Raw genomic sequence first — 27,305 nt, 5'->3', positions numbered from 1 at the left:
TCAGAAGTTCAACTTTTACTAGCAAAGCAATGAGCCCATCTGACATATACATTTCCCCCCAAATTTAGATAATGCTACAATGTAGTTTTGGGATTGCAAGTGTATATCTGACAAAGAATTTTCTGAGTTATCTTGGGAAATTAATGGGCTGATCCCTTTTTCATATTGTGTAGGGGGAGCAAGGACCCCAAGGCTTTCCAGGGCCAAAGGGCTTGACAGGCCGTGGCCTCCCTGGCCAGAAGGTAAGTTATTTTCGGACCTCAGAAAGATGCTTAGGTTTAGGATCTCAATAGCTTCACGTGAGCTTTGGGAGAGCTCTCATATCCTTATAGCTCTTGGAGGAAAAAAATCCATTTGGAAGCAAATCCTTATGGATTTCCTTTCCTAACTATAAACATGCTTAATTTATAAATCTTGTTTTCTTCATCCTTGAAAGCCAGCTGCTAAAGGAGTGAATCCTTACAACATACCCTGTAAAAGACACCAGATAACTGCTCTAAAATTTTATAATAGTTGAACTTCCTGAAGACAGTGAGCTGTTCTGATCGTATCTCAAGGTCTCCTCACCTTGAGATCTCTGGTTCCTCATGAATTAGATCATGGTACCTGGGGGGAATGTAAATATAATGACCCCCATTTTTTTTCCCGTAGTATATTTGTGTCAACCAGAACCACAGGTCTTCAAGAGATACCACTGGGAAATTAATTAAATTTTAGAGTTTTTCTTATTTGGCTTCAATATTTACATTCTAAACTTCTCTTTTCACTATATTCTAAAGGGAGAGCATGGAGAACAGGGTGCTATGGGAAAGAAAGGCGGTAAAGGGGAAATTGGAGAGCCCGGATCCCCAGGAAGACAGGCAAGGAGTGATTTTTAAAGTCTTACTGTAATTTTATACATTAACTACTTCCAACCTATATTGACTGTTACTCTTCTTCCCCTAAGTAGGGGTTACAAGGACCAAAGGGAGACGTAGGACTTACAGTGAGTATCCATCCTAGAGGGTAATTGAGAGTTTGTGCTTGCAAAATTATTCCATTCATGTTTTAGCTTCAGAAGAATGAATTCTTTTGACACAGAGTTCCAGCTGCTATTTAATGATAGCACTGCTACAAGCCCAGCGTTGACTTAGATGCATGAGGTAATTGATCTGAGCATGAGGGAGAAAGAACACCAGGCAGCCCTCACCCAGCCTTATGGTGGTGTGTGACACTCCCCTGTGACCCCTGGCAGACAGGGTAACAAGGAGGTGAACTGTTTAAACAAGCGAAATGTCCAAATGACTTCTACTTTACACGATCCTTCACATTTCCAAATGGGGCATTCGGTTTCCTTGAAGTAGATCCTTTAGGAAGTGCTCTGAGGAGAATAGCCATCACAAAATGGAGATTACTTGAATGTACTAATTCACTTATTCAACAAAACTTGTGAGGCATTGGCAAACTTTTCCCTATGCTCCCTACACTGTTGCAAACAAAAAGCTGAAACTCTTCAAAGTCTCACAGGGTAGGAAAGTTCTAGAATTTCTATAGCAAAGTCTATTTCTTCCTTTCTCGTTGGAAGGCACTACATCTTCTGGAGTGGAGAAGCAATGGGAACCTTCTCTTTTATCCTCCTTCAGATTTTTCAGTAGGTCATGGTCTGGGGATGCTGACCCTATGTGCTGTGCTAAGCAAATCCAGGCGTAAGGGGTGGGAGTTCAGGTGGTGAAGGTGAGACATGAGAGCTGAGCATGTGACAAACAGAACACACACTTTTTTATGGCCTGTTTGCCTTTTCCTCTTCGTTCTTCCTCACCACAAGTCAGATAGCCCCAGATGCCTATGGCGTATGAAAGAGCTACATACACATCAATTCCTCCCCCAAAGTAGCAGGAAGAGTATCTGTAAAATGCCCAGAGGAACAATCCCCATAGGTTTATACCCTCCCTCCTATCCCAGTATGTGGAGAGGGCCTGCCTTCCTTCATCCATTCATCTGTTCACTCATTTCACCAACATTTATTGGGTACATATTCTGGGTCAGGCTCTGAGATAGGCAGGGGAGCAGTAGAGATTAAGAGACTGTGTCTGTGGACTCAAGGAGCTCATAGCCCATTAGAAAGAAAGACAAGCAAAGGATGTTCACCTGTCATTTGATAAATGCTATGATAGGCGTAGATAATGTGGATCGAGAGCAGACAAAAGGATGTCCGATGATGTTTGGGCCCACATTAGGCTTTCATTGCTTGAGCAGAAGATTTTTAACCGAGAGGCAGAGATCTTAGAAATGAGGATGTCATTCTACTGACCTTGGCTTTCTAGATTCTAGAAGAGGGACTAGCAGGGAAGGATGACTGAAGGAAGAGCGAATTTGCCTGCAATGAGAATCTAGTCTGTGACTGGTCCTGCGTTAGGCTCCTTCACCTCCGGTGCTCCTTCACCTTACCTAGTACTGCAGGGTGCCCGAGGGCTCATGTTTTAGAGCCCCCACACAGGACCTATAGTGCTTCTTCAGCCGCACCCCTTCCCCTGGGTGAGAGTCCTCAGAGTTGAGGGGAGTGAGCACCCTGAGCACATGCCCGCTCTATTCTACACACTGGATACACAGGATCCCCAAATTGCCTGCCTAAACGGCCAATTTAGAAAGCTGACAGCACTGGCCTGTATGCATGGGTCCCCCCAGAGGGTGGGCAAGGGGCAAGTGTTCTCGGGAAATTTGGACAGAGCTCAGAACTAAAGACTTCACGCCATGAATGCTGGCCCAAGCCCCGTGCAGTGTAGAAATGGTGGGGACGGGGTGCAACAAGAAGGGGACAGGCCGCAGACCACAGCCCTCCCTTGCCCAAGAGTCCATGTTAATCTACAGGATAGCTCCATGAGGTAGGTACTATTATCTCTACTTCCATGAAAGACATGCTAAGTCAGAAAAGTCTGGGCGATATGCCTGAAGTCGCCTTGCTAGCAAGTAGCAGAGCCCTTGTAGCCCGAGTTGGCTTGTCTGCTGCCAAATCCAGGCAGCTCCCCCATAAATGCTGTTCTTAGAAGGCCTCTTCCCTCTCCCCACCCACGTTCTCTCCCTGATCAAATATATCCCCAAGCAGCTGTCAGTTGTAGATTCATTCCAGACTAGCAAACTACTCTTTTAAGAGGCAAATACCATTGACAGAGTTCAGTGTCATAAGAATTCATGCCAAATTGCTTCAAAAAGACTGTTCTTCCACCCGTCCCTAACATGTTAGCATTTCTCAGTGTCTGCACTCAGTTTTCTTTCTCCTGGTCTTCCAACTCTGAGGCAGGGACAGCCATGAAAGGAAGGAAAGGAAAGGAAGCCATGGACAGTTTGAAAAGGCTAGTTTGATATCATAGCAAAGTTGTATGGAGAGTGACAACATACTGTCTTCATGTTATAAACATGCAAAAGAATATGTTTAACCAGTGGAGGTGAGGGGACACAGTGGATTAAAACAGACTGGAAGGGGCGCCTGGGTGGCTCAGTTGGTTAAGCGACTGCCTTCGGCTCAGGTCATGATCCTGGAGTCCCTGGATCGAGTCCCACATCGGGCTCCCTGCTCAGCAGGGAGTCTGCTTCTCCCTCTGACCCTCCTCCCTCTCATGCTCTCTGTCTCTCATTCTCTCTCTCGCAAATAAATAAAATCTTAAAAAAATAAAATAAAATAAAAAATAAAACAGACTGGAAAGCTCTGCTCTAGGAAATCTCATCTGCGATCGCTGTTTCCACAACCAGCTGTATGCTGGCCTTCCTTAAATCTGCCTCTAGTTTGCACTGCTCTCTTGAGCACCAGACCTTACGTCTAACTGCCTACTGGACATCCCCAGCTGGATGTCCCATCGATGCATCAGACTCAGCCATGCCCAAGCGGAGCCCAGTGATCTTCATTAGCCCTCACCCTGCTCCTATTCCATTCCTCCCTAATCTCAGAGAGTGGGCCAACGTCATTTGCCTCCTCTGAGACTCTTTCCTCACCCTTCCTTCCAATTACCCACCAACCCCTTCATTTTCCCTCGGACAGTTCCCTCTAGACCAATCCTTCCTCCCTGTCACTGCCACCACTGCTTTCTGGTGTCACTTCCCCCCCCCCCGAACTATTTAGGAACCTCAACCCCCTCCACTGGGTGCCATGATCACCTTTCTAAAATAAAAGCATGATCAGATCTCTTCTCTGCTTAGGGACCATGCATCTTCTCACCGCCCACGTTAAAGTTCACACTCTTCAACATGACACAACATTCTCCCTCTTTCCTCCCCAAGCTGCTCTTAATCCACCTTCCTGGGCCGCAGCCCCATCCTCAGGCTCCCACCTCTGGAATTCCCAGCAGACCCGTGTGGTTCCTTGACTCCAAACCAATAGCACAGCACTTACAAAAGTATTTATTTGTCTACTGCTTACTAGACTATGAATCTTTTGATAGGTATAAATTCGATGCCTTCATCATTGGCAAAAATAGCCAAAGTAGTCATTGAGCAATTTGAGTGGAAAAAATAAAACTATTTTAGTCAAGCAAAAGCAAAGAAGAGGAGGAAAAGATTGATATATGTGAGTACCTAAAGCTTTTTAGACCTGGTTAGACCATAAAAGCACATTAAGAAGAATTTAAATGCAACTTTGATATAAAAATTATTCTTACAAGTCAATGAAAGATAAACATCTTAATAGAAAAAATAGACAAAGGACATACAAAGAACTTGCACAAGGGGATACAGCTTGGAAACATGCATATGAAATAAAATTTAGCCTCACTAAGAATTGCATAAGTATAATTTAAAACAATGTGATATCTTGTTCTATCAAATGGCAGAGATTATGTAAAAATAATAACCAGTATTATGTGTCTAAAATAAAATAGGTTTTCTTATACGCTGCTGTTAGAGGTGTCAGTTACAACCTTTCTGAAGGTCACTTTGGCAATATGCATCAAGAGCCTTAAAATGGCCATGCATCTGACTTCAGTAATCAAGTTTTTCAGAATACTTAATAATATGGGAAATTAAGTATGATATAATGTTAAGTGAAAAACTATAATAAACTTGGTGTCTAGTATTTTCTCCACTTGTAAAAAATTAAACATAAATATATATTTCCCCTTTCTTTTTTTTTTTTTTTTTATTTTTTTTTTTATTTTTTTTTTTATTTTTATTTTTTTTTAAAGATTTTATTTATTTATTTGACAGAGAGAGACACAGCGAGAGAGGGAACACAAGCAGGGGGAGTGGGAGAGGGAGAAGCAGGCTCCCCACTGAGCAGGGAGCCCGATGCGGGGCTCGATCCCAGGACCCTGGGATCATGACCTGAGCCGAAGGCAGACGCTTAACGACTGAGCCACCCAGGCGCCCCATATTTCCCCTTTCTAAAAACACAATGTAAATATATAAATATATGCATTTTCCCTTTCTAGACACATCCTAGTTTCAGATTAAATGCCTCTCTAAATGTGGAAAAACATGACAAGGCCCCCCCCCAAAAAAGATGACTATTGACTTCCTCATTTTATATAATTGTATTAATATTGTATTGGGAGTTCTTTTTAAATAGCCACTTGGAATCACTGGCTTTTACTCAATTTACAAAAAAATACAATTAAATTAAAATGCTCTGAATATTTTCCATACATGTTTCTGTTAAGTCCCATCACCAGCGATGTCATCTTTACCCCAATTCTGTCATTGTGAATTTTTTCTTTAAAACTTTACTTTTGCAACTGTTAAATTTTATCTTCTTAGTTTTGCCTCCTTCCCGTTGAGATTTTCTGGGCTCCTATTAATAAAGTTCATCATTCCCGTCAGCTTCCTGTCTTGGGCAAATACAGAATTCTGTTTTCCATCGTCCCATCCCAGTTATTTGTAAACGTGCTACTCAGGGCAGGGCGTTGGCACATTCACTCCCCATCCCCACCTCACCCTGGGCTCTTCTGCTGGAGCTGATGGCAGCAGGATCAGGAAGGAGCATTCAGGAACATGGGGACATTTCATGGAAGTGCCGAAGTGAGAGTATCAGGAACCTGGGGAGGGGACTTGCAAAACTGGACGGTGGTAGAGAAAAGGAGGGAATACAGCATAGAATGAATTCTCTTTTGGCCCTGGTACTTGTCTTGGTTGCTCAGCACATGTGGGTTAAATTGTGTAACTGATGGCATGCATCACCCACACCTTTATAAGTTACACTTTATGGAGTTGGGCCCTATCCTAAGAGTTCTGTGTGCGTAGCCTCATTTGACCTGCACCCCAGCCCCGAGACACAGATACTGTTAGGTCATCTAATGCCCAAGGTCACACAGCCGATAAATGCTGGAGCTGCAGTTGTGAACTCTAGAAGTCCGAGCTCTGACATTTCACAACTCAAACACATTTCAGTTATGATATATTCTAGCCACCTTTTAACCTCTGTGCCATTTGTTTTCTTCAGCTGAAGAATAAAAGCAAATGGCTCCAAGCTGATTGTAATAAGACACAGCTTTTATGATGATAGGAAAAAAATATTATGGTCATATAATTAATACATTTTCCTTTTGTCCTCCAGAGAGAAGAAATTATCAAAATTATTTTTGAAATATGTGGTAAGATTTGACCGTCAAGAAAAAAAAAAACATCCCTTCAAAGTACCACAGCCACTGTTGGTCAAGATAAATGTGATCGGGCGCCTGGGTGGCTCAGTTGGTTAAGCGACTGCCTTCGGCTCAGGTCGTGATCCCGGAGTCCTGGGATCGAGTCCCGCATCGGGCTCCTGGCTCGGCGGGGAGCCTGCTTCTCCCTCTGACCCTATCCCCTCTCATGCTGTTTCTCTCTCTCTCTCAAATAAATAAATAAATAAAATCTTAAAAAAAAAAAAAAAAAGATAAATGTGATCACCCAGAGATATACGGGAGAAAGCTCATGAGAAAGTTTGAAGCTCATTTGGAAAGTCAATGGGAAACTGAAAGATGCAGAGAGAGGGGCTGTGGGAATCCTGATTTAAAAAAAGAAATCATCTTCCCAGGGTGCTTAAGAGGAGTGAAGACACTGGTCCTGGAGTCTGTGGGCAGGCAGGCCTTTTGTGAGCACAGAGCTCATTTGTATTCAGTGACATTTACCTGAGCTTGGGAAGGGAAAAAACAACAAAGGAAGTATGACCACAGGGGCCTAACTGGCATTTGAATCCAGCCTGGCTGGTGATTAGAATGTCTGTGTTTTTCCTGAAGCAAGAAGTCTTTCTGAATTGAGTTTTGAGCAGGATTTCTAGAGTGCATTTCATTTCAAAGACAGGAGGACACTGTCAGTCATCGTGCTTCATAGCTCTATCTAAATGCTTCTATGGCTAAACACGTTAGACTTAAAATAGACTTAGCAGAAAGAGGAAGAAAAGAGATTAGCCAAAAGGCAAGAGATTAATAAAATAATGGAGATAAGAGAAACGTGGCAGAAATGTCATTGTTCTTCCATACAGGGAACCCCTGAACTGGCTTGTCCCCCAAAAGATCTCTGGATGTTAAGAACCCATCTGGGACTCTCTATGGTGACAGGCCAATTTAGATGGGGCTTCGGAGTTCTAGAAGCCCGGCAAAAATAGCACCCAGTTTCCTCATGATTTTTTGTGGTAGGGCTGTTGGGTAACATGAGGATAAACCAACGGAGCCGATAAGTCTTATTTCCTGGTAACTCTAATGATTGCTTTGAATAGTAAACCCTAAGCAGAAGTTGTTTATTAACCAGCATTCTGAGATCGTTCTCCTGAAGAGGTGTCATAGTATGGACGGACTGCTGGCCTCACTGAGCCACCTTTGTCCTCATTGTGAGCGACTGGGGACACAAACTAGAGTCTGGGGCAGCTGTTCTTCTATACAGTTACGGGCCCTAATCCTTTCCCCACAATTAACCATTTTCAATCCATCACTTTACCCAATTGTCATGCTAATGAGGAAATATCAGTTGTCACATAAGGATATGGTGGAAGACTAGAAGATTAGCTTTCAGATTCAGATTAAATAGAAATGCTGGAAGGATAAAGAGCAAATTGAGGCTAGGGTTATCTTTTAGGGAGAGGGAGAGGAATGTAATCAGGAAGGGACACACAGGGATGCAGACTCTTCTAAAAATATATATTTTTTAATCTGAGAAATTGGCACATAGGTGTGTCCTCTACAGTGCTTTGGTGGTTTTTTTGTATGTGGGGGTGGGGGAGGTAGTTTTTGCAGTATATTATTTTCTAAAAAGTCAGATATAGAAACCAGAAGGGGGACAGCTGTTAGCTGTTAACACTCCCAGAAAGGGAAGGTAACGATCCAGGTCTCCGGTGGTTCTCTGCCCCTCTCTCAAACCACTCTGCCGCCAATCAGTGATGTTCTGATTTTCATTCATGCAATGTTTCTATCTCAACATTCATCTTTTAGGGTGTGGGCCCAAATGCAAAGAGACTCCTCTAGAACTGCTGTTTGTGATTGACAGCTCCGAAAGTGTAGGGCCAGAGAACTTTGAGATCATCAAAAGTCTCGTGAAGACTCTGTCCGACCAGGTTGCTCTGGACCTCACTACGGCCCGCATAGGCATAATCAACTACAGCCATAAGGTGGAGAAAGTTGCTCATCTGACTCAGTTCTCCAACAAGGACGACTTCAAGTTGGCTGTGGACAACATGCAGTACCTGGGGGAAGGCACTTACACAGCCTCAGCGCTCCATGAGGCCAACCACATGTTTGAAGTCGCACGGCCGGGTGTAAAGAAGGTGGCCTTGGTCATCACTGATGGGCAGACTGATACCCGAGATGAGAAGAATCTGACGGAAGTGGTGAAGAAAGCCAGTGACATCAATGTGGAAGTATTTGTGATTGGGGTGGTGAAGAAAAATGACCCCAACTTCGAAATGTTCCACAAAGAAATGAATCTCATTGCTACTGACCCAGATAGTGAGCACGTTTATCAATTTGATGACTTCGTTACCCTGCAAGGTAAGCCTCAGCGCCAGGGGAAAGGAATTTATATGTTATTCTTCCAAGTACTGCATCACTGGATTATCCTGACCAAAAATGGAAATCAGGAGGAGGCTAATGAGGCTTACGCCAACACTAAATTGAACACATAAACTCCAGAAGGCAAAAAATATTTAGCATCCATCCAGTTTAGAGAGTATAATCTCTTGTCTTTATTCATTTGGAATAAGTGCTGAGTTGGCCTTGGAGTTGATTAACTGGGCTATCTAAGGTCGAGGACATGGCTGAAAAGAAAGAGTAGAATCTGGGGTATTGCTAAGCCTAGTTAATGTTCAAAAAGTGACCTAACCTGCATAAGAGATGCAGGAAACCAGCAGCAAGGCAGAAAAGAACCATGGAATCAAAGTGAATTAAGAAGTGTATGAGGAATGAAAAAAAGTTATGGTAATCTAGAGAGATGAGAAACACAAGTAACGGGGATAATTCTCATTTCTCTTCTATTCTCCATTTGCTGCTCTTATAGACTATGAAACTAAGGAAGAGTAAACAGGTTGATGTGGGGAGTTTATCTTAAAGTTCCACATTGTGACTATTCGTCCTACAGTCAGTGCTAATCTGGTGGGTTTCCCTTTGCTACTTTGCCCTGTCACACGAACTGATGTTTCCCCGAGAGGCATTCTAAGACACTGACACATCTGTGATTAGAATGTGGTCAGTATTGCTTCTCAGTGAAACATGTTCCAATTCTTTGGCAACTGAGAACTCATTGTGGCAGGAGTCACATCCAGGGAGCTTGTGAAGTGGGTGAAACGTATGCTTCACGTGTTTGCAGGCTTCCATTTGGCTCCATCATTCCTTGTCCATCCTTCCGGGAGCGGGCGCTGACGTGGCCTAGCACAGCCTCTCCTTGCCCTCATGCTGCTCCCCACCTACTCTGGCTGCCAGCCCGGCTTGCCTGAAGGGTAGCATGCCCTGCCCAGAACCTTCCCACTTTCTATTTCCCTTTTCTTCAGGCCTTTCTTCTGGGGTTTCATTTCCTGAACACCCCGCAGGATGACTGGTGGCCTTATCGGACAAAGTCTATCTCACTGGGCTGTTACTGTGTTAGAATGGCCAGAAATATCACACAATTCAGAGACATTATACTTTAATAACTAAAGAGCTTTATCATCTTTTAACCAAAGGAGTTAATAATTCATTCCAGCTAATGAGGGATATATTTTTGGACTGGCTGGCCTTTTGGTCTCTCGGGAACCACAGGTAACTGCCCATTATACTCCTTATGGGTGGGGACCCGCCCCTTCCACAGAGTAGTTCAGTTAACTGATGCTTTGGATAGCAAGGATTTAATTGATTCTTTTGCCTCCATAGGCTGTTGTACATTATTAAGTCAAACTGGATTATTTTAGATGGCTTCTTCTAGATGATCTCCAAAATGCTTTAAAACTTAGTTCACCGAGCAGTTGACCTCAAGCGATGGGAAAGTGTCTGTTTATTTTAAGGAGAGCATGGAAGATCTCTTTAAACAGGTTTTGCCCCTACTATTCCCCTTTTCTACTTTTCTTTTAAAAGACACCCTGAAGCAAAAATTGTTTAAAAAAACATGTGAGGATTTTGATTCCTACCTCATTCAAATTTTGGGTTCACCGCTACTTCAACCTGGATTTGGGATATCAGGGGAAGAACTTGGTGAATCCACGCCAGAGCCTCAAAAAGAAATTTCGGAGTCTGTAAGTAACTGTCTTGCTTAATTTATGAGCTTAAAATTGTGTATGCTGTCTTATGTCAAAGACCGTCCTGGCCTGCACTGCCAAGAGCCAACTGAGAGAAGTGTATTTTCAAGTCCTTGGCTATAAATAGTAGTACTTTTGTCTTCAGATTTCTAGTTCTGAAATAGCTCTGGGGCTTGTGAGCATGAATATGAGATTTTTCAATATTTCCATATTTTATAAGTAATTATTTATTGAACGTTGCAAATAATACTTTTATAGTACGCCCCAGCTACCACCAAAGGAATTATGTACACTGGAACGGATTAACACAACACTATTTGAATCACTCACTTGCCATGCTCTACAGATCCTTTCATACAAGGTCACAACTCCCCCTCATCCATCTGGGTACATGCTCCCCACTTTGCACCCTCTCAAGTTTCTTCCAAGTGTGCACATGCTCAACCTGCCATTTTCCATATTCCAAGCCATGTTCTTGCTCATTTAGCTTCCACCTCCTGTGCTCAGGGTGGAGACAGGGTGGGAGGCTATGCACGCATATGGTACAAGGTGGATGCTCTGTTTCAGAGCTCCTCAAATACACGTGCATGAGGGAACTGCCTCCCGAATGTGTTAAGACAAATGTGACTATCCTCATAGCAAGCTTCTGGGCACTGACCTCAGATCAAGAGCAACAACTATTAGGTTCTTTTAGGTGAAAATTGGAAAGCCTCCCATAATTACTGGTAAGGGAGTGCTGTGGTCTCTTCCCCACCAAGTTACAAGCCAAGCAGGTCTAGACTGATCTCTACTACACATATGGACATCCTCTGGCAAGCAGGCACACAGGATTTGTGCCCTTTTTCTGTAAGTTGTGCCCTTTCCCCGAGGAAGCCCTGTGCTGTCCTTTTATGAAAGAACATGAAAGATTCATTATGAGCAAGTGCAACAATAGTCTTGCATCAGGATTCAGTTAACTGTCTAGTTGGACTAAGGCCCTGAGAAACCTCCAGATCAGCAGCTGGACCCAGGACCATTCAGGAATCAGGCCTAGGTTGCCATTCCTACGGGGATAGACTGTAGGACTCACTGGATTTTTATATTCCGTTCAAAAAAGGGTAGTAAAGTCTCTAATATATTTTTATTTGATTAAATACTGACTGACTCCAAGATGGGTAATTCCAATTAGAGCAGCAGAGTGCCCCTGGATTGTAGATTGAAATTCACCTGTACATTTTTACCACATGGTCTATATCAGGGGTCAGCAAACTCTTTCTGTAAAGGGCCACATAGTACTTTTTTTTTTTTTTTTTTTGGTTTTGCAGGTCATTTGATCTCTGTTGCAATAGTTCAGCTCTGCCTTTGAAGTGTAAAATCAGCCACAGCCAACACTTACCTGAACAAACATGGCTACATTCCGATAAAACTTGTTTCTAAAAACAGATGAAAGCTTGCATTTGGCCCATGGGGTTTGCTGATCCTGGTCTTCACTGAGCATTTAAAAGTAAATTACAGACAGTAGAGTACACAGTTTATCTCCTCCAGAGCATGGAGTGCTCCTGGGGCCTTGCCTGCCTGTGTGACTTATCACTCTGTCCCTCTCCTACTCAATCCGTCCCTTCCTGAAGATTTCCTAGACAAGAGCAAACTCAGGTTTCATCTAGCAAGTGGCACTTAAACTCTGAGCTCTCCCTATAATCAGTGCATTCCATACTACGTACTGATCATTTACTGCCGTACTAGGGAGTGGCTCTTATGACAGAGTTCCTGTCCAGGGGAAGTCCATGGCCTCTCAGGAAGATGGATGCATACAAGAATTAAGAACTTTAACAGCTGTGGATGAAGCACAAGAGATGTTGCAGTTAATTTCAGAGTCAAGGAAGGCTTTACAGGAGAGGTGGCAATGAGCTACGTTTTAAAAATAAGTAGGAGTTTGTCATGACAAGAGTAAGGGGAAAGGTATTTCCAGCAGAGGGAACGTGTGGGCAAAGGGGGATTCCACAAGGCACGGCATTTCAAGACATTGGGAAAAGTTCAGTCTGGTTGGAGCCTAAGGTATGTGTAGCAGGACGGGGAACGCTACAGCTGGACAGACAGTCACATGCTTCATGGGTCAAGTGAAGGAGCTTGAACTTCGTGTGTAGGCCATGCAGCGAGGAGAAAGCAGAGGAGTTTGTAAAGCAAGGGTCATATGGTCATGTTTGGTTTGTGGGAGGAATAACCCTGTTGTGGTACAAAGGATAAATAGGAGGACAACAGGAGACTGGGGCTGAGCTGTGAAGTTTTGCAATAGTCTGGGCGATCAGAATGAAAGCAGGCGTGGACCGGAAGCCATTTCCGGGGTAGAATGAACAGGATTTAGTGACTGGATGTTTGAAGTTTAGGGTTAGCCTAAGATTAGCCAGCTGGGTTTCTAACTCAGATTTGGAGTGAACTGAAACACTGTCTGCTGAGATGGAGACTAGAGGAGGCAGGGTGGGGGGTTTTGAAGGAAAATACTGAGCTTGCTTTGCACCAGGTCAAGCAGAGGTGCCTGAGGGACCTCCAAGGCACTTAGGACATGGAACGAGGAACAGCATTGTCTCTGGTATCATGGCACAGGAAGCGAGAAGGCGCTGAGAGACGAGCAATGTGAACAGATTATGAATGATGGAGCATTCTAGGAGCTATGGGGGGGAGGGCGTAAGAAAAGTACATCCAAAATAGTTTGGATTTCGAACACCAAGAGCCATATAGAAGGAAACTGAGCCTCAGCTAGGTCTCATCGGGTGCCCCTGAGATAGCAAAGCATGCAATGGACTCGAGCTTCCTGGAAGGTCCTCATCTCTAGACCTACTCACCCTGGCTCTCTTTGCTGAAGCACCAAGGCAAGACTGAATTTTAAACAATGAGTGTTCCTGACAGGCTTTAGTCTGAACAAACATATATGCATTGATATTCACAGTTATCTCTGTCATATGTATATGAAAGCATACTTATATACCCACCCTTTTTCTAAAAGTATATATACAGTATCCAAACTTGTAAAGTGAATCTGTCCAAACTTTTCAATTCTCAGATTTTCCCCAAGCCTGCCCTAGGCAATACTACAAAACAAACCATCTCAGAAGTCCTATTTCCCTTACTGTGTCTCTCTTTCCTTTCTCTGTTGCCTCTATCACTCCTTACAGCATCTAATGCTACCTTCCTTCTTTCTCTTCTTTCTATTGAAATCTGTTCTTAGAGAAAAATCTAGTCATTTATACTTTTGTGTGAAATCTAAGTCAAAGGGTTTCCACCTCCAAGAAAGACTTACATATTAAGCATTTTATCTTATTATGGAATGAACTTGAGGTACACTCAACATCTGTGCACAGGTGTGTTGGGAAATGCAGAGAGCAGACGGATTTCCCAGGTTCTAGTAAATTCATAACTCCTCGGTAACCCCCTGCTCTGTTGTTCTTTCGGGCCAGTCTTGGGAAGCTAAACATGCACATCCATTCTACTCTGTTCCTCTCCTGAAATCACAGGATCATTTATACTTGCTTTGGAATGTGTTACATTTTACATTGTTAATAATTTATGTATATACCTCAACTCTCCTAATGGATTTAAATTCCTTGAGAACATGATCTGTGTCTGATTAAGTTTTGTGTCCCACTCATGACTTAAAAATATGCTTCATCTTTCACACAGTAGATGCTCAATAAATACTTAGTGACCAAATGAATGCTATACCAAATGTTAGGCTAAAAAAGAAACCTACAATTTTTCTTCAATGAAAGGCATCAATTATACTGTTTAAAAAAAATCCTTACCTTTTATGGGACTAATAATGTTGGCACTCATGTTCCTTTATTCTTTCTGGGTTTAGCCAGTTAGGTTAAGATTTCCAAGATATAAATGGGAGTGGGGCAATAAAATCAAGTAAACATCACTTAGTCAGACTAACTGGTTATATCCAGTAATGGTCCATTAAGCAAATAAGCATATTAATTTCCTGCATGAAATAACATTTTGTCATTCTAAATACATTAATAAAGTCATGTCAGCACACAGGTGGCTTATTCACTGGAACTGGTTTCTTGTAACAATATTCTAGGGGTTTTTTTCCAGTTGAAAGAGTAGAAGAGAAAGAGGCCCTGTCTACCGTATCCATAAAGCTTCTTTTTGTATTATGAAAATTTGTTCCCTGATTGCAAATAACTTAGATAACTGGCAGCAGAGATATATTCCTCTTGGTGGAAAGGAGGCTGTGGGATTTCTAGGCAGAGTGATTCCACAACAAGCCAGTGAAGGGCAGAGTCAAGCTAGCATGGGAAGGGTCCCTGTGGGTAGCTCTGCACCAGGTGGAGACATGGAGTGGAGGAAGTGGTAAGTTGTGAGTTTTCTCCTTGCCTTTGTTATCCCCGGGACATGTAGTCCAATGCTAGGATGCCGGCCCCTCATTTCCACGGAGGAAATGTACACCTTATTGATGTAAATGTCAGGAAACGAATACAGCAGGCTGACTGCTGGCTGTCCCACCCTCTCTTTGTCCACCTTCTCATTTAGTGTGACCCTGTCCCTGGTCCCCATGCCACCTGCCTCATTTCTCCCCTCCTATCATTATCACACAGCTGCTCCAAGGTCTCCATCTCATTGTCACTCTTGCTGGCTCTCCCATGTCTCACCCTCCTTTCCCTGCAATATTTATTCATTCTTACTTCACCCCAAGATCCGTCTAGAGAAGGCCACTTCTGAAATGGGCTCCCCTGGCAATTTTTTAAAAACTAGAGCCCTGGGCAGGTTCTGACTTCATACTGGAATTGGATGTGTCCCTTGTGTCCCTTCATCCTAAAACATGACCTTAGGCTCTATCCTCAATTCTGATGTGATACCTTTTCGTCTCCCGCCTCTGCTCTGAGGCCCATTCCCTTCTGCCTCTTCCAAAACTTGGACCTTGCTTCACTGTAGTGCCATTATTTCCTTTCCTGCCAATAATTCTTTTTTTTTTTTTTTAATATTTTATTTATTTATTTGACAGAGAGAGAGAGACAGCGAGAGAGGGAACACAAGCAGGGGGAGTGGGATAGGGAGAAGCAGGCTTCCCGCCAAGCAGGGAGCCTGATGTGGGGCTCGATCCCAGGACTCTGGGATCATGACCTGAGCCGAAGGCAGACGCTTAACAACTGAGCCACCCAGGCGCCCCTCCTGCCAATATTTCTGACTCCTTCCCTATAGCTAGTAAATAGGCTTCAGACTCTCCCATCTAAAAAAAATCCTCAAACTCTCTCTTAGTTCATGTCCCTCTTCCTTACTATCCTATCTCTATCTTTTTATAATAAAATTATCCCATAGGCCAGTCTCTGCTGTCTCCGCCTCTTTGTCAAACACACACACACACACACACACAAATCCTTTCACTCTCCTTCCCTCCCTCTCAACTTCCTCACTTCCGTTCACTTGGGAAAACCTCTGACGTCAGGCCACTGCCTCCAATATGCCACTGAAACTCTGCTGGAAAAATGACCAACAACGCCCTAATTGCCACATCCTTATTGCCATCCTCTTATTTTCTCTTTTGCATAGAACCCCATGCCACTCCTTTCTTTGGTTTTGAGAGTCCTCTTTCTCCTTGTTCCCCTCCCAACCGCCTTAGCATTCTTTCTCAATGGTTTTTGGGGTTTCACTTTCTCTGTTTACTCCTTAAATATTAAACTCTTCACTTTTCTAAGATTGATCCTTAGCCTTCTTCTCTTTCTTATGTTAACAACTCTCCAATCTGCCTCCCCCGTCCAGACCTTTCTCCTGGGCCCCAGATTCACATTTTTGATTGTGAAGATCTTATTCTCGGTGTTTCGCAGGCATTCAACATGGAATATGTTCACAATGCAATCCTCCAGATTGTCTTCCGTAGGGGTATAGTCCCACCAACCAGCCAGGCACCGGGCAAGAAACCTGGACTGCGTCTGTAGCTCTATTCTTACTTTATATTTCACAATTGTTGGTATTGTCTTCTTTGGTCTGTTATAATCATCTCTCTATCCATGCCATCAACTCTTTTCTCCTCACCCATCCCTCTACTGTCTGGGATTGAGATCTGATCATTCCCTGTCTATATTAATATGGCCTCAAAATTCTTGTCCTATCTCGCTTTTCTACATCCTTTCCAGTTTATTCTTTACTTGTTGATAGCATCATTTCATTTATTTTTTTACTCTTAAAAATAACATCATTGAATTATTTCTCCTATATATAATTCCATTTTGGCTGAATTACCTTTAAAAAACCTGTGTATAATACAATGGCATGTATTTTAACTAGGTATTAAGCTTCCATGATGGTACATTAGGAAATATAACAAAAACATTTGAGTACACATATATTTTCTCCTAATGTCCTATTAAAGTAAAACTCTATAAGTTGCCCAGTCATACTATACTCATTATTAAATGAAATATCCTATTCAAAGCCATAATCAAGGCTTGTAAAACACATGGACTTTTCAAACTTTCAAAAAAAAAAAAAACTTGGGACTGAGACTACTGTTAGTTTAGGTTCTCCACTGACAGGAAAACTAAGTTGACTTCCTGCAATCAGACCTAATCATTTGTAAGTGGCCTCAACTAAGCCACATATACAGATACGGTTATATTGATCAATATTATAATTTATTTGTTTATAAAATAAAATTAATACTCTCTCATTGTGGTGGTCAAAAAACCCTCAAATTCTTGATAAAACCCTGCATAACAACTAATATTAGTATTGCTTAGTGAAGTTGCTGTATAAGTATCACATATTGCTAATAATAGATTTATTACCCTTAGAATATAAGATACTTCTATCTTATGAAGGAGAAAAAAAAAAAAAAACCACATTGCGGGTTGATCTAGAAGAAATATTCTGGACCTAGAAGTCGGGAAACTTGGCTTGTATTCTCAGTCCTGAAGCTAAATACTTTATTTTCTTGGCTCTGAAATATATATATATATTTTAAGGGGTGGGAGAGGAGCAGAAGGAAAAGGAGAGAGAAAATCCTAAGTAGGCTCCACGCTCAGCAAAGAGCTGGATGTGGGGCTTCATCTCATGACCCTGAGATCATGACCTGAGCCAAAATCGAGAGTCGGATGCTTACCTGCCTGAGCCACCCATGTGCCCCCAGTTTAATATTTTTTATTTTATTATTTCAGAGATTGGGATGCATCCATTTAGTGTGTTGTGGTCTTTTTAAGAAGATCTTAAAAATTTATAGTGTGGGCGCCTGGGTGGCTCAGTTGGTTAAGCGACTGCCTTCGGCTCGGGTCATGATCCTGGAGTCCCGGGATCGAGTCCCACATCGGGCTCCCTGCTCAGCAGGGAGTCTGCTTCTCCCTCTGACCCTCTTCCCTCTTGTGCTGTCTCTCATTCTCTCTCTCAAATAAATAAATAAAATCTTAAAAAAAAAAAAAATTTATAGTGTATCTCACAGTGAATGACATCTTAGAAATGAAATTTGATAGCTGCCTGACGTTGGGTGAATCACCTATTTCTTGCGGTTTCTGTTCCCTCATTTGCAAAATAAGAAATATTGCTAGACTCTTCTTCCTTTTTATAAAGATATGTGATTAGAAAGAACAGTCAGAAACATTTACTGGGCGTGGCCAGAATGGAAGGCATTATACTAAATGGAAGAGAGGTTTCAACCAGAATAAAATCCTGTCATCCACCCTCTAGGACAGCTGCAGGTGATCATGGGAGGCACACGGCCCACACTTCAGATGTCCCTAACAGTTCTCAGCAGCCTTTTGTTTTCAGGTTTAAGATTTATAAAAAGATCAGAGAATACATGTAACAAACATCTGAGTGACCGCCACCTGACTAGTGTTCCCATTTGTTCACGCACTCTTGCTCGGATACAGTTCAAGTCCTTCCTTGTGTGTCCTTCAGTCTGATCCTCCTCCTCCTCTCTCCAGAGGCAGTGACTGTCATGAATGTGGTGTGCATTCTGCCAGTCAAGTTTGGGGCTGCTTAAATCCCACTTTTAGAGATAGAAGTCATGTCAGGGTCTAATCTTTTATTTTAAATCGATGACATAAAACCTAAAGGAGTGGAATAATTAATCCAAAGTCCCCTCTCTCTTTCTCTCTCCCTCTAACACATTCTGAATTTATCCAGTGGCTACTATTTGCTGTTCTATGCTATAAAGATTTTTATTTTTTTATTTATTTTTTATTTTTTTTAAAGATTTTATTTATTTATTTGACAGAGAGAGACACAGCAAGAGAGGGAACACAAGCAGGGGGAGTGGGAGAGGGAGAAGCAGGCTTCCCACCGAGCAGGGAGCCTGATGCGGGGCTCGATCCCAGGACCCTGGGATCATGACCTGAGCCGAAGGCAGACGCTTAACGACTGAGCCACCCAGGCGCCCCACTATAAAGATTTTTAAAAAGAAGACAAAAAGGAAAGAAAAAAGGTGGGGGGGGAGGCAAGAGATGAAAATGAAGAAAACATGGCATGGTTTAGCTTCTCTTTTTTTAAATTTATTTTTATTTCTTTAAATTATCTTTATTTATAAATATTATCTTTATTTCTTTATTATTAAATGGTTAATGGTTAATCACCATACATTACATCGTTAGTTTTTGATGTAGTGTTCCATGATTCATTATTTGCGTATAATACCCAGTGCTCCATGCTCCATGCAGAACGTGCCCTCTTTAATACTCATCACCAGGTGGTTTAGCTTCTCTTATCAGGGAGGTGATAGTTACACGTGTGAAATTGGAAATGATAGAAAATAGTGTCGGAGTAAAGGCTAACTTCTCTATGATCAGGGCCAAGAAGAGGAGCATTAGGAGGTGCTCTGCACTGACTGGAAGGGGAGCATTAGGACTGACTCGGTTACTGGGCAAGGTCTTGCTGCTGGGGACCAACTTTTCCTGGGCCCTGGTGGGACAGCTGACTTTAAGGGCCTGAGGCTGAACGAAGAGGAAGGGATGAAAGGTCGTAGCTTGGTGTGCCGGGCGGAGTGACAGGCGAGGCTGTTCATGTGTGTAGGAGACAGGTGGTGGTTGGGCTGTGGACAGCAGTTGAAGAATTTCTCACCTATCAAACTAGTAATTATCCCTTTTTCCAATCATAATAGCTAGTAAATGGCGATCCTTTAAGAAAAGACACTCACCAGTGAGAGTGGAAATTTTAAGACTTTTCTGGAGAAGACTTTGTCTCAGAAGCCTCGAATGTGTGTGTTCCTTTTTCTTTTTTAGATTTTATTTATTTATTTGTCAGAGAGAGAGAGAGCATGAGCGGGGGAAGTGGCAGGCAGAGGGGGAAGCAGACTCCCTGCTGAGCAGGGAGCCCGATGCAGGACTTGATCCCAGGACCCTGGGAGCGTGACCTGAGCTGAAGGCAGATGCTTAACTGACTGAGCCACCCAGGAGTCCCAAGAATATGTGTGTTCCTTAATCCAAGGATCAGCCACGTGGTTTCCAGCAGGAAAAAAAAAGCAAATAAATGTTTAAAAAAGGGTATTGTTGTTATATATTTAAATATAGTTATGTAATTAAATGGTATTTTATGGCCAGAGTAAAATATATGGAACCGTAATATATTAAATTTTAAAAAACATAAAAACCCAACACTACAGCATATTTTTCGTTTAAAAAAATGCACATAGGAAAACAAATTGAGGTAAAAGTACACCTGAATATCAACAATGATTATTTCTGGGAGGTGGGATCCCTTGTGATTTTTATTTTCTTCTTGTTGCTTGTCCAGATTTTCTAAATTCCCTTCAATGAATGTTTTCGTAACAAAATTATAAAAATGGCAAACCATGGTAATTATGCATTTGTTTAAATAATCTGAGATCTCATGGAACCAAAAGATAAAATTATTCTCATTTATGAAAAAAAATTATTTTCACTTCTTCTAGAACCTGAGGTAGCAGTAGTAGTCAGAATTCTCAAATGAGGGGCACGTGGGTGGCTCAGTTGGTTGGGCGGATGCCTTCGGCTCGGGTCATGATCCCAGAGTCCTGGGATCGAGCCCCTCATCGGGCTCCTTGCTCGGTGGGGAGCCTGCTTCTCCCCCTCGCTGCTACTCTGCCTGCTTATGTTCTCTCTCTCTGTCAAATAAATAAATAAATAAATCTTAAAAAAAATTCTCAAATGATGTGGTGATTGAGAAACACACACTCCTAAACTTACAAGAGATCAAGAATAAGTTATGAGGCCTTAAGGCTTGAACAAGGTAATTATTTAAAGGCCAAGTTAATTCCTTGAAGAAAACTGCTGTCCGGTGCACTTCTTCAAAGGAATTTTCTTATCTGACAGATAGGATATCTGAAGCGTAGCCCAATAGCTGTTGGCTTTTTTATGTTTGATAAACTACTCTTTGGTCAGGCTTTTAACTTATTTTTTCCTTAACAAAATATGTGCAAACAAAGCAAAACCAAAAAACAGTATTTCTTTCTTAAAACAGGCATTTCTCAAATTTTACCACTAGCTTGCCAATGATTTGGGGGAAGTTCTTTCTTTAATCATTTGGACCTTTAGATTCCCCTATAGGAAATGAAGTACTCACAAAATTTTCCTTTAGCCTTAAACTTCTTTAGTTCAATGATGATAACAGAAGCTCCCATTCAAATCAATGTACGTACACACAAGATCATTCTCAAAGAAAGACGAATGCCAAGTGGCCCACAGTTTTACCTCCATTTGTCCCAAAAGTTTAGTTTTGGGGCTAGTGAAAAGTCATGACTGTATTTGAATTGAGTGCCTTTTCTATCAGGCTGATGACCAGACTCGTCCCAATGAAAATGTTTACTTTGATTTAACTGGTAGTCCTTTAATCATTGTAAAAATATACACACATAAGGAACAGAATTGATTAGCTATTCCCCGTGTGTGTGTGTGTGTGTGTGTGTGTGTGTGTGTGTGTGTACAGAATCAAAAATAGAAGAGCTGAGACAGCAGAGAGCAGCTAATGATGACAGTTGGCTCTGGTCACAGGATGATAGGGACTACAAGTAAGAAGGCATCAAAAATGACTTGACTTAGCTCACAGATTTGCCTGTTTAAATAAATAAACAAAAAGAAAAAAAAAAAAAAAAAAAAGAGGGCCTTGAAAGGATAAATGACCATCCTGTGCCAAAACCAAGATAAATGATGGATTCAATTCCCTGTAGCTGGGATCCAAGGGAAAAAAAAGTAAAAGAACTTAATTGGTCCCATAAAAGATTGACTTTGCTTCTGGCAATGGTAATCAAGAATAACTGACAAAGGGGCGCCTGAGTGGCACAGTTGGTTGGGCAACTGCCTTCGGCTCAGGTCATGATCCTGGAGTCCTGGGATCGAGTCCCGCATCAGACTCCCTGCTCAGCGGGGAGTCTGCTTCTCCCTCTGATCCTCCCCCTCTCATGCTCTCTGTCTCCCATTCTCTCTCTCAGATAAATAAATAAAAAATCTTTAAAAAAAAAAAAAAAAGAATAACTGACATGGCTTTTTTTTTTTTTTTGAAGCAAAATACCTTTTTTTCCTTGTCTCATTACATATCATAAATTTAGATAAAACATGGAAAGTTGAGTCCAGAAAACTTGCTTTTGAAATTATATCCCTTTGTTCATTAGCTAACAAACATTTCTAGAACTTCTTAGAAGCTAAGCATCCTGCACCATTGGCATTTGCTGGGGTCCAGATAATAGGATGAGATGAAAAGTGATTGCTACTATTTTTATTTCAGCTGTCTTATTGTCCTCTGCCACCCCCATTCCCAATCTCAAAATCGACTGAGAGTTTGTGGTAGATTATTTTAGAATATATTGTTAATTTCTCTAGTGTTAAGAAATGGAGAAGAAAAGGCTATTTTAAAAAAAGTTCAAAGAAACTAGTGGTTATTACCCCTCCTCAAGCCAGTGACTATGAAAAGAATGAAGATTAACTCCTCCTAAGCTCACACCTTTCCTGCCCCGCATGTGGCTCTTTCTGGAAGGCCCAGCACAAAAGCATGCATGCCCGGCAGTGGGAAAGTCCATAACTTAGGTACTTGGGGATGCATGACATAGAAGAGGGGCATCATTTCCTGAGCTTTGATTGAAATAATATTGGAGAGTTGGGGAGAAGAAGCAATGCTGAATTTTTCCTTAAATGTTTTCCAAAGTAAACTAGCTTTTCTGACTTGATATCACCAGAAACAAAAATGTGAATTTTTTGTGTAGGTCAGTGTCACTGGAGCCCAGGACAAAGAGAATGAGCCTCCAGAGCCTACCTGGGTTGACCGCCTGACCACCAGTCCTTCACCTGAGGCTGCTACCACGGAGGGGCCATTGCTTGGCCACCCTGAGGGTGGGGCAGAGGGTCTGGAAACCAGAATTCCAAGTCCTGTTTTGGACGTACAGCCAGAAAAGCTGGTGCACGAAGGTAAGAGACACCTGCCAATCAGCTGCTGCGTCTAAAATGTCAAGGCACAGAAAGGGTGGGCTCTAAAATCTCATTCAGAAAGAACATGTTTTGGGGGCGCCTGGGTGGCTCAGTCATTAAGCGCCTGCCTTTGGCTCAGGTCGTGGTCCCGGGGTCCTGGGATCGAGCCCCGCATTGGGCCCCCTGCTCAGCTGGGAGCCTGCTTCTCCCTCTCCCACTCCCCCCTCTGCTTGTGTTCCCTCTCTCGCTGTGTCTCTCTCTGTCAAATAAATAAATATAAAATCTTAAAAAAAACAAAGAAAGAAAGAACATGTTTTGACCCTAAACAGGGAGGACAAAGACACTTTTCATTTTATTATATGTCAAATTAGAAAACTGGCTATAGAACAAATTTGGTCCATAAAAAATTTTAAGGTTCTTATAATGTTTATTGTCTTTTAAAATGTAAATGCCTTTAGAGAAGACTGTGTTCTCATTTTCCCATAGCCCCTACCACTCCCTATTGTCTTATATGTGACCTTGACACATGTAGACATTTGAATTTTTGACCCCTAGGTTGTAGAGAAAAAAGCGAGAATCTAGATTCCTCCTCATCAACATATTTTCTATGGAGTTACTATCTACAGAAATCAATCATTATATACAGAGTTTCTGAAGGACATGCCAGAGAGACAAGATCCTTGCCAAAAAGAAGCTCTGAGATTGGCTTGACAAGTTACACAATATACAATATTTAGTGATTGTTTTTAAGAGTGGAGATAGTGAAAGTCTACTACTCCTTTCCAGTTGGTCTAAGGAGTCTTCAGAGGAGAGGTAGACTTGGAGGTTAGTTTCAGGAAAAAAGGAATCGAGACATGCTCCCTATCTGGGGAAATGATTCTGGGAGATGGAGAGAGGGCTTGTTTCATTTGAGAAATGAAGCTATGGCATATAAACTGTCTCGCAGAACACAAGCCTCAGGCAGCAAGTACCTATTTGGTTGTTGTGGCTTTTCTCACCTTGGAATCACTTCTTCAGGTAAGGAATACTAATCAAGGCACTAAGGAGAACCACGAAATAAAAAGGGACTAAATGAGTGGCTTTATTATGGTAGTTCTCCTTTGTCTTTTTTTTTCTTTACAGTGGAAGTGTTTCTAAAATTTATTCGTAAATGGACATTAAAAGCTCGTGTTTTCATTGTCCTGCAAGAACTGCTCTTTTTAAAGATTTTTTTTTTTTATTTAGAGAGAGAGAGAGTGGGGAGAGGGGCAAAGGGAGAGGGAGAAGAGAGAATCTTAAGCAGGCTCCCTGCTGAGCGCAGAGCCCCACAATGGGGCTCCATCTCACGACCCTGAGATTAGGACCTGAGCCGAAACCAAGATCCGACCCTTAACTGACTGAGTCACTCAGGCGCTGCAGGAACTGCTCTTTTTAAAAGAAAATTGTGATATAAAGAGAGCCCTTCATTTTATTTTATTTATTTATTTTTTGGTAACTTAAAAGGATTTTCCTTTTTTAGTAGGCACAATTACATGTGAGCACAGTGGCACTTTCTAGGAACACTGGGAAGAATTGTGTACAGAAGGCTGAGATCATCTTTATTCCAAATGTTAATCTGATTTTAAATCAAGTCCAAAGTAAATGACGAAGTCCTATTTTTCTCTTGTCAACTAATCCCCACAAGGGTATTAGCCAATGAAGGCTCACAGTGCTATGCTTTCAGGGAAATAAGCCCTTTTAATAAGGTTTCGTGAAGATCAAAAACTTTTATGTTTTCAAAGGCATATCTAATGATGGAGTTGCAGGTGGTGGAGGCGGTATTTTAGGTATTAGGGAACCCTTGTTTAACTTGGAACCAAATTTTTGTAGTTGGCGTGTTAGGGTGCATGGAGAATAAACTTCATAAAGCTCTCACTTTTCATCTTTTCAGGGAAAGTAAAACCTATAATAACACATTATCCTTTTCTCACTCTAGATCCTAGATGCTTGGAAGACCTAAAGCCAGGAAACTGTGGCGACTACGTGGTTCGATGGTATTATGACAAACAGGTCAACTCCTGTGCCCGCTTTTGGTTCAGCGGCTGTAACGGCTCAGGAAATAGATTCAACAGTGAACACGAATGTCAAGAAACCTGCGTTCAAGGATGAGTAAGTGAATCAGCCCCTAATGAGTCAAGGCTGCATCTCTATCAGCAAACCTAGAAAGAACCTCTATAATTTCAACATACTCACCCAATACAAATAAAACACCATATTTGAGTATATACTGAGTACTTATAATTTATAAACATAGTTGAATCCTTATAACCACCCTAGGATGTAGGTATTAACTATTGTTATCGGCGAAGAAGCAGAGGCTCTGAGAAGTTCAGGGACTCCTGAACAGTTACCCAACTAAAAAGTGGCATAACTCGGGGTCTGAGTCAGGGATATGTAACCTCAAAGCATGGGCTGCAGCTACATCACAGCCTGCAGTGTGGTTCTGATCGGCATTAGTTCTTATTCTACGCATTATGTTGGATTAAACTCCTGTCCTGTCCCAAGCTCCCCACCCCCCAGCCCCCAGTCCCTCTCACTGGCCTCAGTCCCCAACCCCCTTACAGCCCTGCCTGTAGCAGAAGGGAGATGGTAGGGAAGGATTTGAGTTTGGGAATTAGAAGGGATGGTGGAGGGGAGCATGTCTGTGCATAGCAGGTGGCGAGATAAGAAAGACATCCTACTTGGGGGAAACCCAGAAAGATGGTGATTCTGGGAGATGAGGGGCATCGGAATAGGAGTGAGGTGCTGAGGGTAGTTAGATTTTTGCCTTGCTAGCTCTGAAAGTGATTGAGAAACCAATCTGAACGAAAATTACTTAACTCAAATTTACTAACAATTGCCACTCCCCACTCCAACATGTTTGGTAACAAAGGCTTTGTTCTGTGTTTAAACTCTATATTTAAGACAAAACTCATAATTTAAACAAATGACTTCTTTCCACCCTTCCTTTAAAATATGTAAGTGAGACTTTCAATTTTAGGGGGCAGAATGAGAAGGCACTTGATAGTTACTCCTTGAAGCCCACATCCACTCTTGAACAGGGTATTTTAAAGACAAGACTTCCACTGAAAAACGAGCCACCGTATTGAAATACAATCCAACAGAGTAATAGAGAATTGGCTCTGTCACTTTATGATAATTTTGTGACATCCAGCCTGGGAAGATGATTAGTTCTGAACTGTGCTCAGACAGCATTTGTATATATCAACTTCAACACACTTTTTTCTTCTTTCAGGCCTATGACCCTCATTCAAGTTTGGCAGCATAAAACAGGGCACTCAAGGAAGAGGGAGCTGGAGGAACAACCATCTGAACAAAAACAATTTTGTATGGTTTAATTAAAATTTTATTAGGTAATATTTGGTACCACAAAAGAATATATGCAATATACCTGTAAGTTACCAGACATGATGATAAGATAGACACAAGTGAACATATCATACTGACAGTTCATCAAACACAATCAATTCTGTTGAAGTTTCCTGTGTGGACTTCTCCAATCCCAGCCCCCTGTTTCCTGCCAGGGATAACCTATCTTGGATTTTGTGTTTACCATTTCACTTTGCTATTGGGTTTTTATATGTAATCTTACATGTAAAATCACATATATGTCTATGTAGCTTTACACAATACATAGCCTTGCTTATTTTAGAGCTTTATAAAAATGGAGTCGTATTCTCGTCTTCTGCAACTTGCTATTATCAATGTTATAATTAATCCATATGTTCTACCATATCTAAATGTATTCCTAAATAACTTATTATTTAGCTTTTTTTGAACTTTAGAAAATTTGTTTCATAACATGTAATTCTTTGCAACTTGGTGTGTCATTACATTATAATTCATACATGTCCATTTACTTTCAAAGTTGTATCATATTTGTGTGAATATATCACAACATATTTAACCATTGCCTTGTCTATGATTAAATTGTTTCTATTTAATTTTCTCCCCCTGGTCCATCAGGGCTGCTATGAACACTCTTAAGCACTTTTGGGAGCATGTGTACCAGTGTTTTTCCAGGATATATACCCTAAGGTGGAATTGTAGGGTTGCGGGCCATATAAACATTCAAAACTAGTAATATTATACCAATTTTTTTCCCAGACTGTTTGAACCAATTCATTACAAAGTCCCACCAGTTGTGTATAAGAGTTTCCATTGTTTGATATTCTTGTCAACACTTAATATTGTCAGACTTCTTCATTTTGCTAATAGTAGGTGAAAATCGTATCTTATTTTAAACTGACTTTCTCTGGTGACATATTTGTCTACTATCTGTGCTGAGGCTTCTGTGAAATGTCTGTTGATAT

At 41.7% G+C, this 27,305-nt stretch overlaps 1 protein-coding gene across 1 annotated transcript in view; it reads left to right on the top strand.

Moving 5' to 3' along the window:
• COL28A1 (collagen type XXVIII alpha 1 chain) overlaps positions 1-26,904 on the top strand; it is a 158,376-nt gene extending 131,472 nt beyond the window's left edge. The window contains exons 28-36 of the mRNA XM_036064440.2: positions 174-242; positions 780-860; positions 950-985; positions 6,518-6,554; positions 8,364-8,918; positions 10,473-10,630; positions 22,773-22,974; positions 24,929-25,101; positions 26,228-26,904. Coding sequence (XP_035920333.2) covers positions 174-242; positions 780-860; positions 950-985; positions 6,518-6,554; positions 8,364-8,918; positions 10,473-10,630; positions 22,773-22,974; positions 24,929-25,101 — 1,311 coding nt within the window. The 3' untranslated portion in view covers positions 26,228-26,904. The remainder of the gene's footprint in view (positions 1-173; positions 243-779; positions 861-949; positions 986-6,517; positions 6,555-8,363; positions 8,919-10,472; positions 10,631-22,772; positions 22,975-24,928; positions 25,102-26,227) is intronic.
• The last annotated feature ends 401 nt before the right edge of the window (positions 26,905-27,305 follow it).

This window comes from Halichoerus grypus, chromosome 12 (genome assembly GCF_964656455.1).
Source record: "Halichoerus grypus chromosome 12, mHalGry1.hap1.1, whole genome shotgun sequence".
In the NCBI taxonomy this organism is placed as follows: Eukaryota; Metazoa; Chordata; class Mammalia; order Carnivora; family Phocidae; genus Halichoerus; species Halichoerus grypus.
Note: the sequence above shows the minus strand (reverse complement) of the source record. Positions and strands in the feature narration are given on the sequence as shown.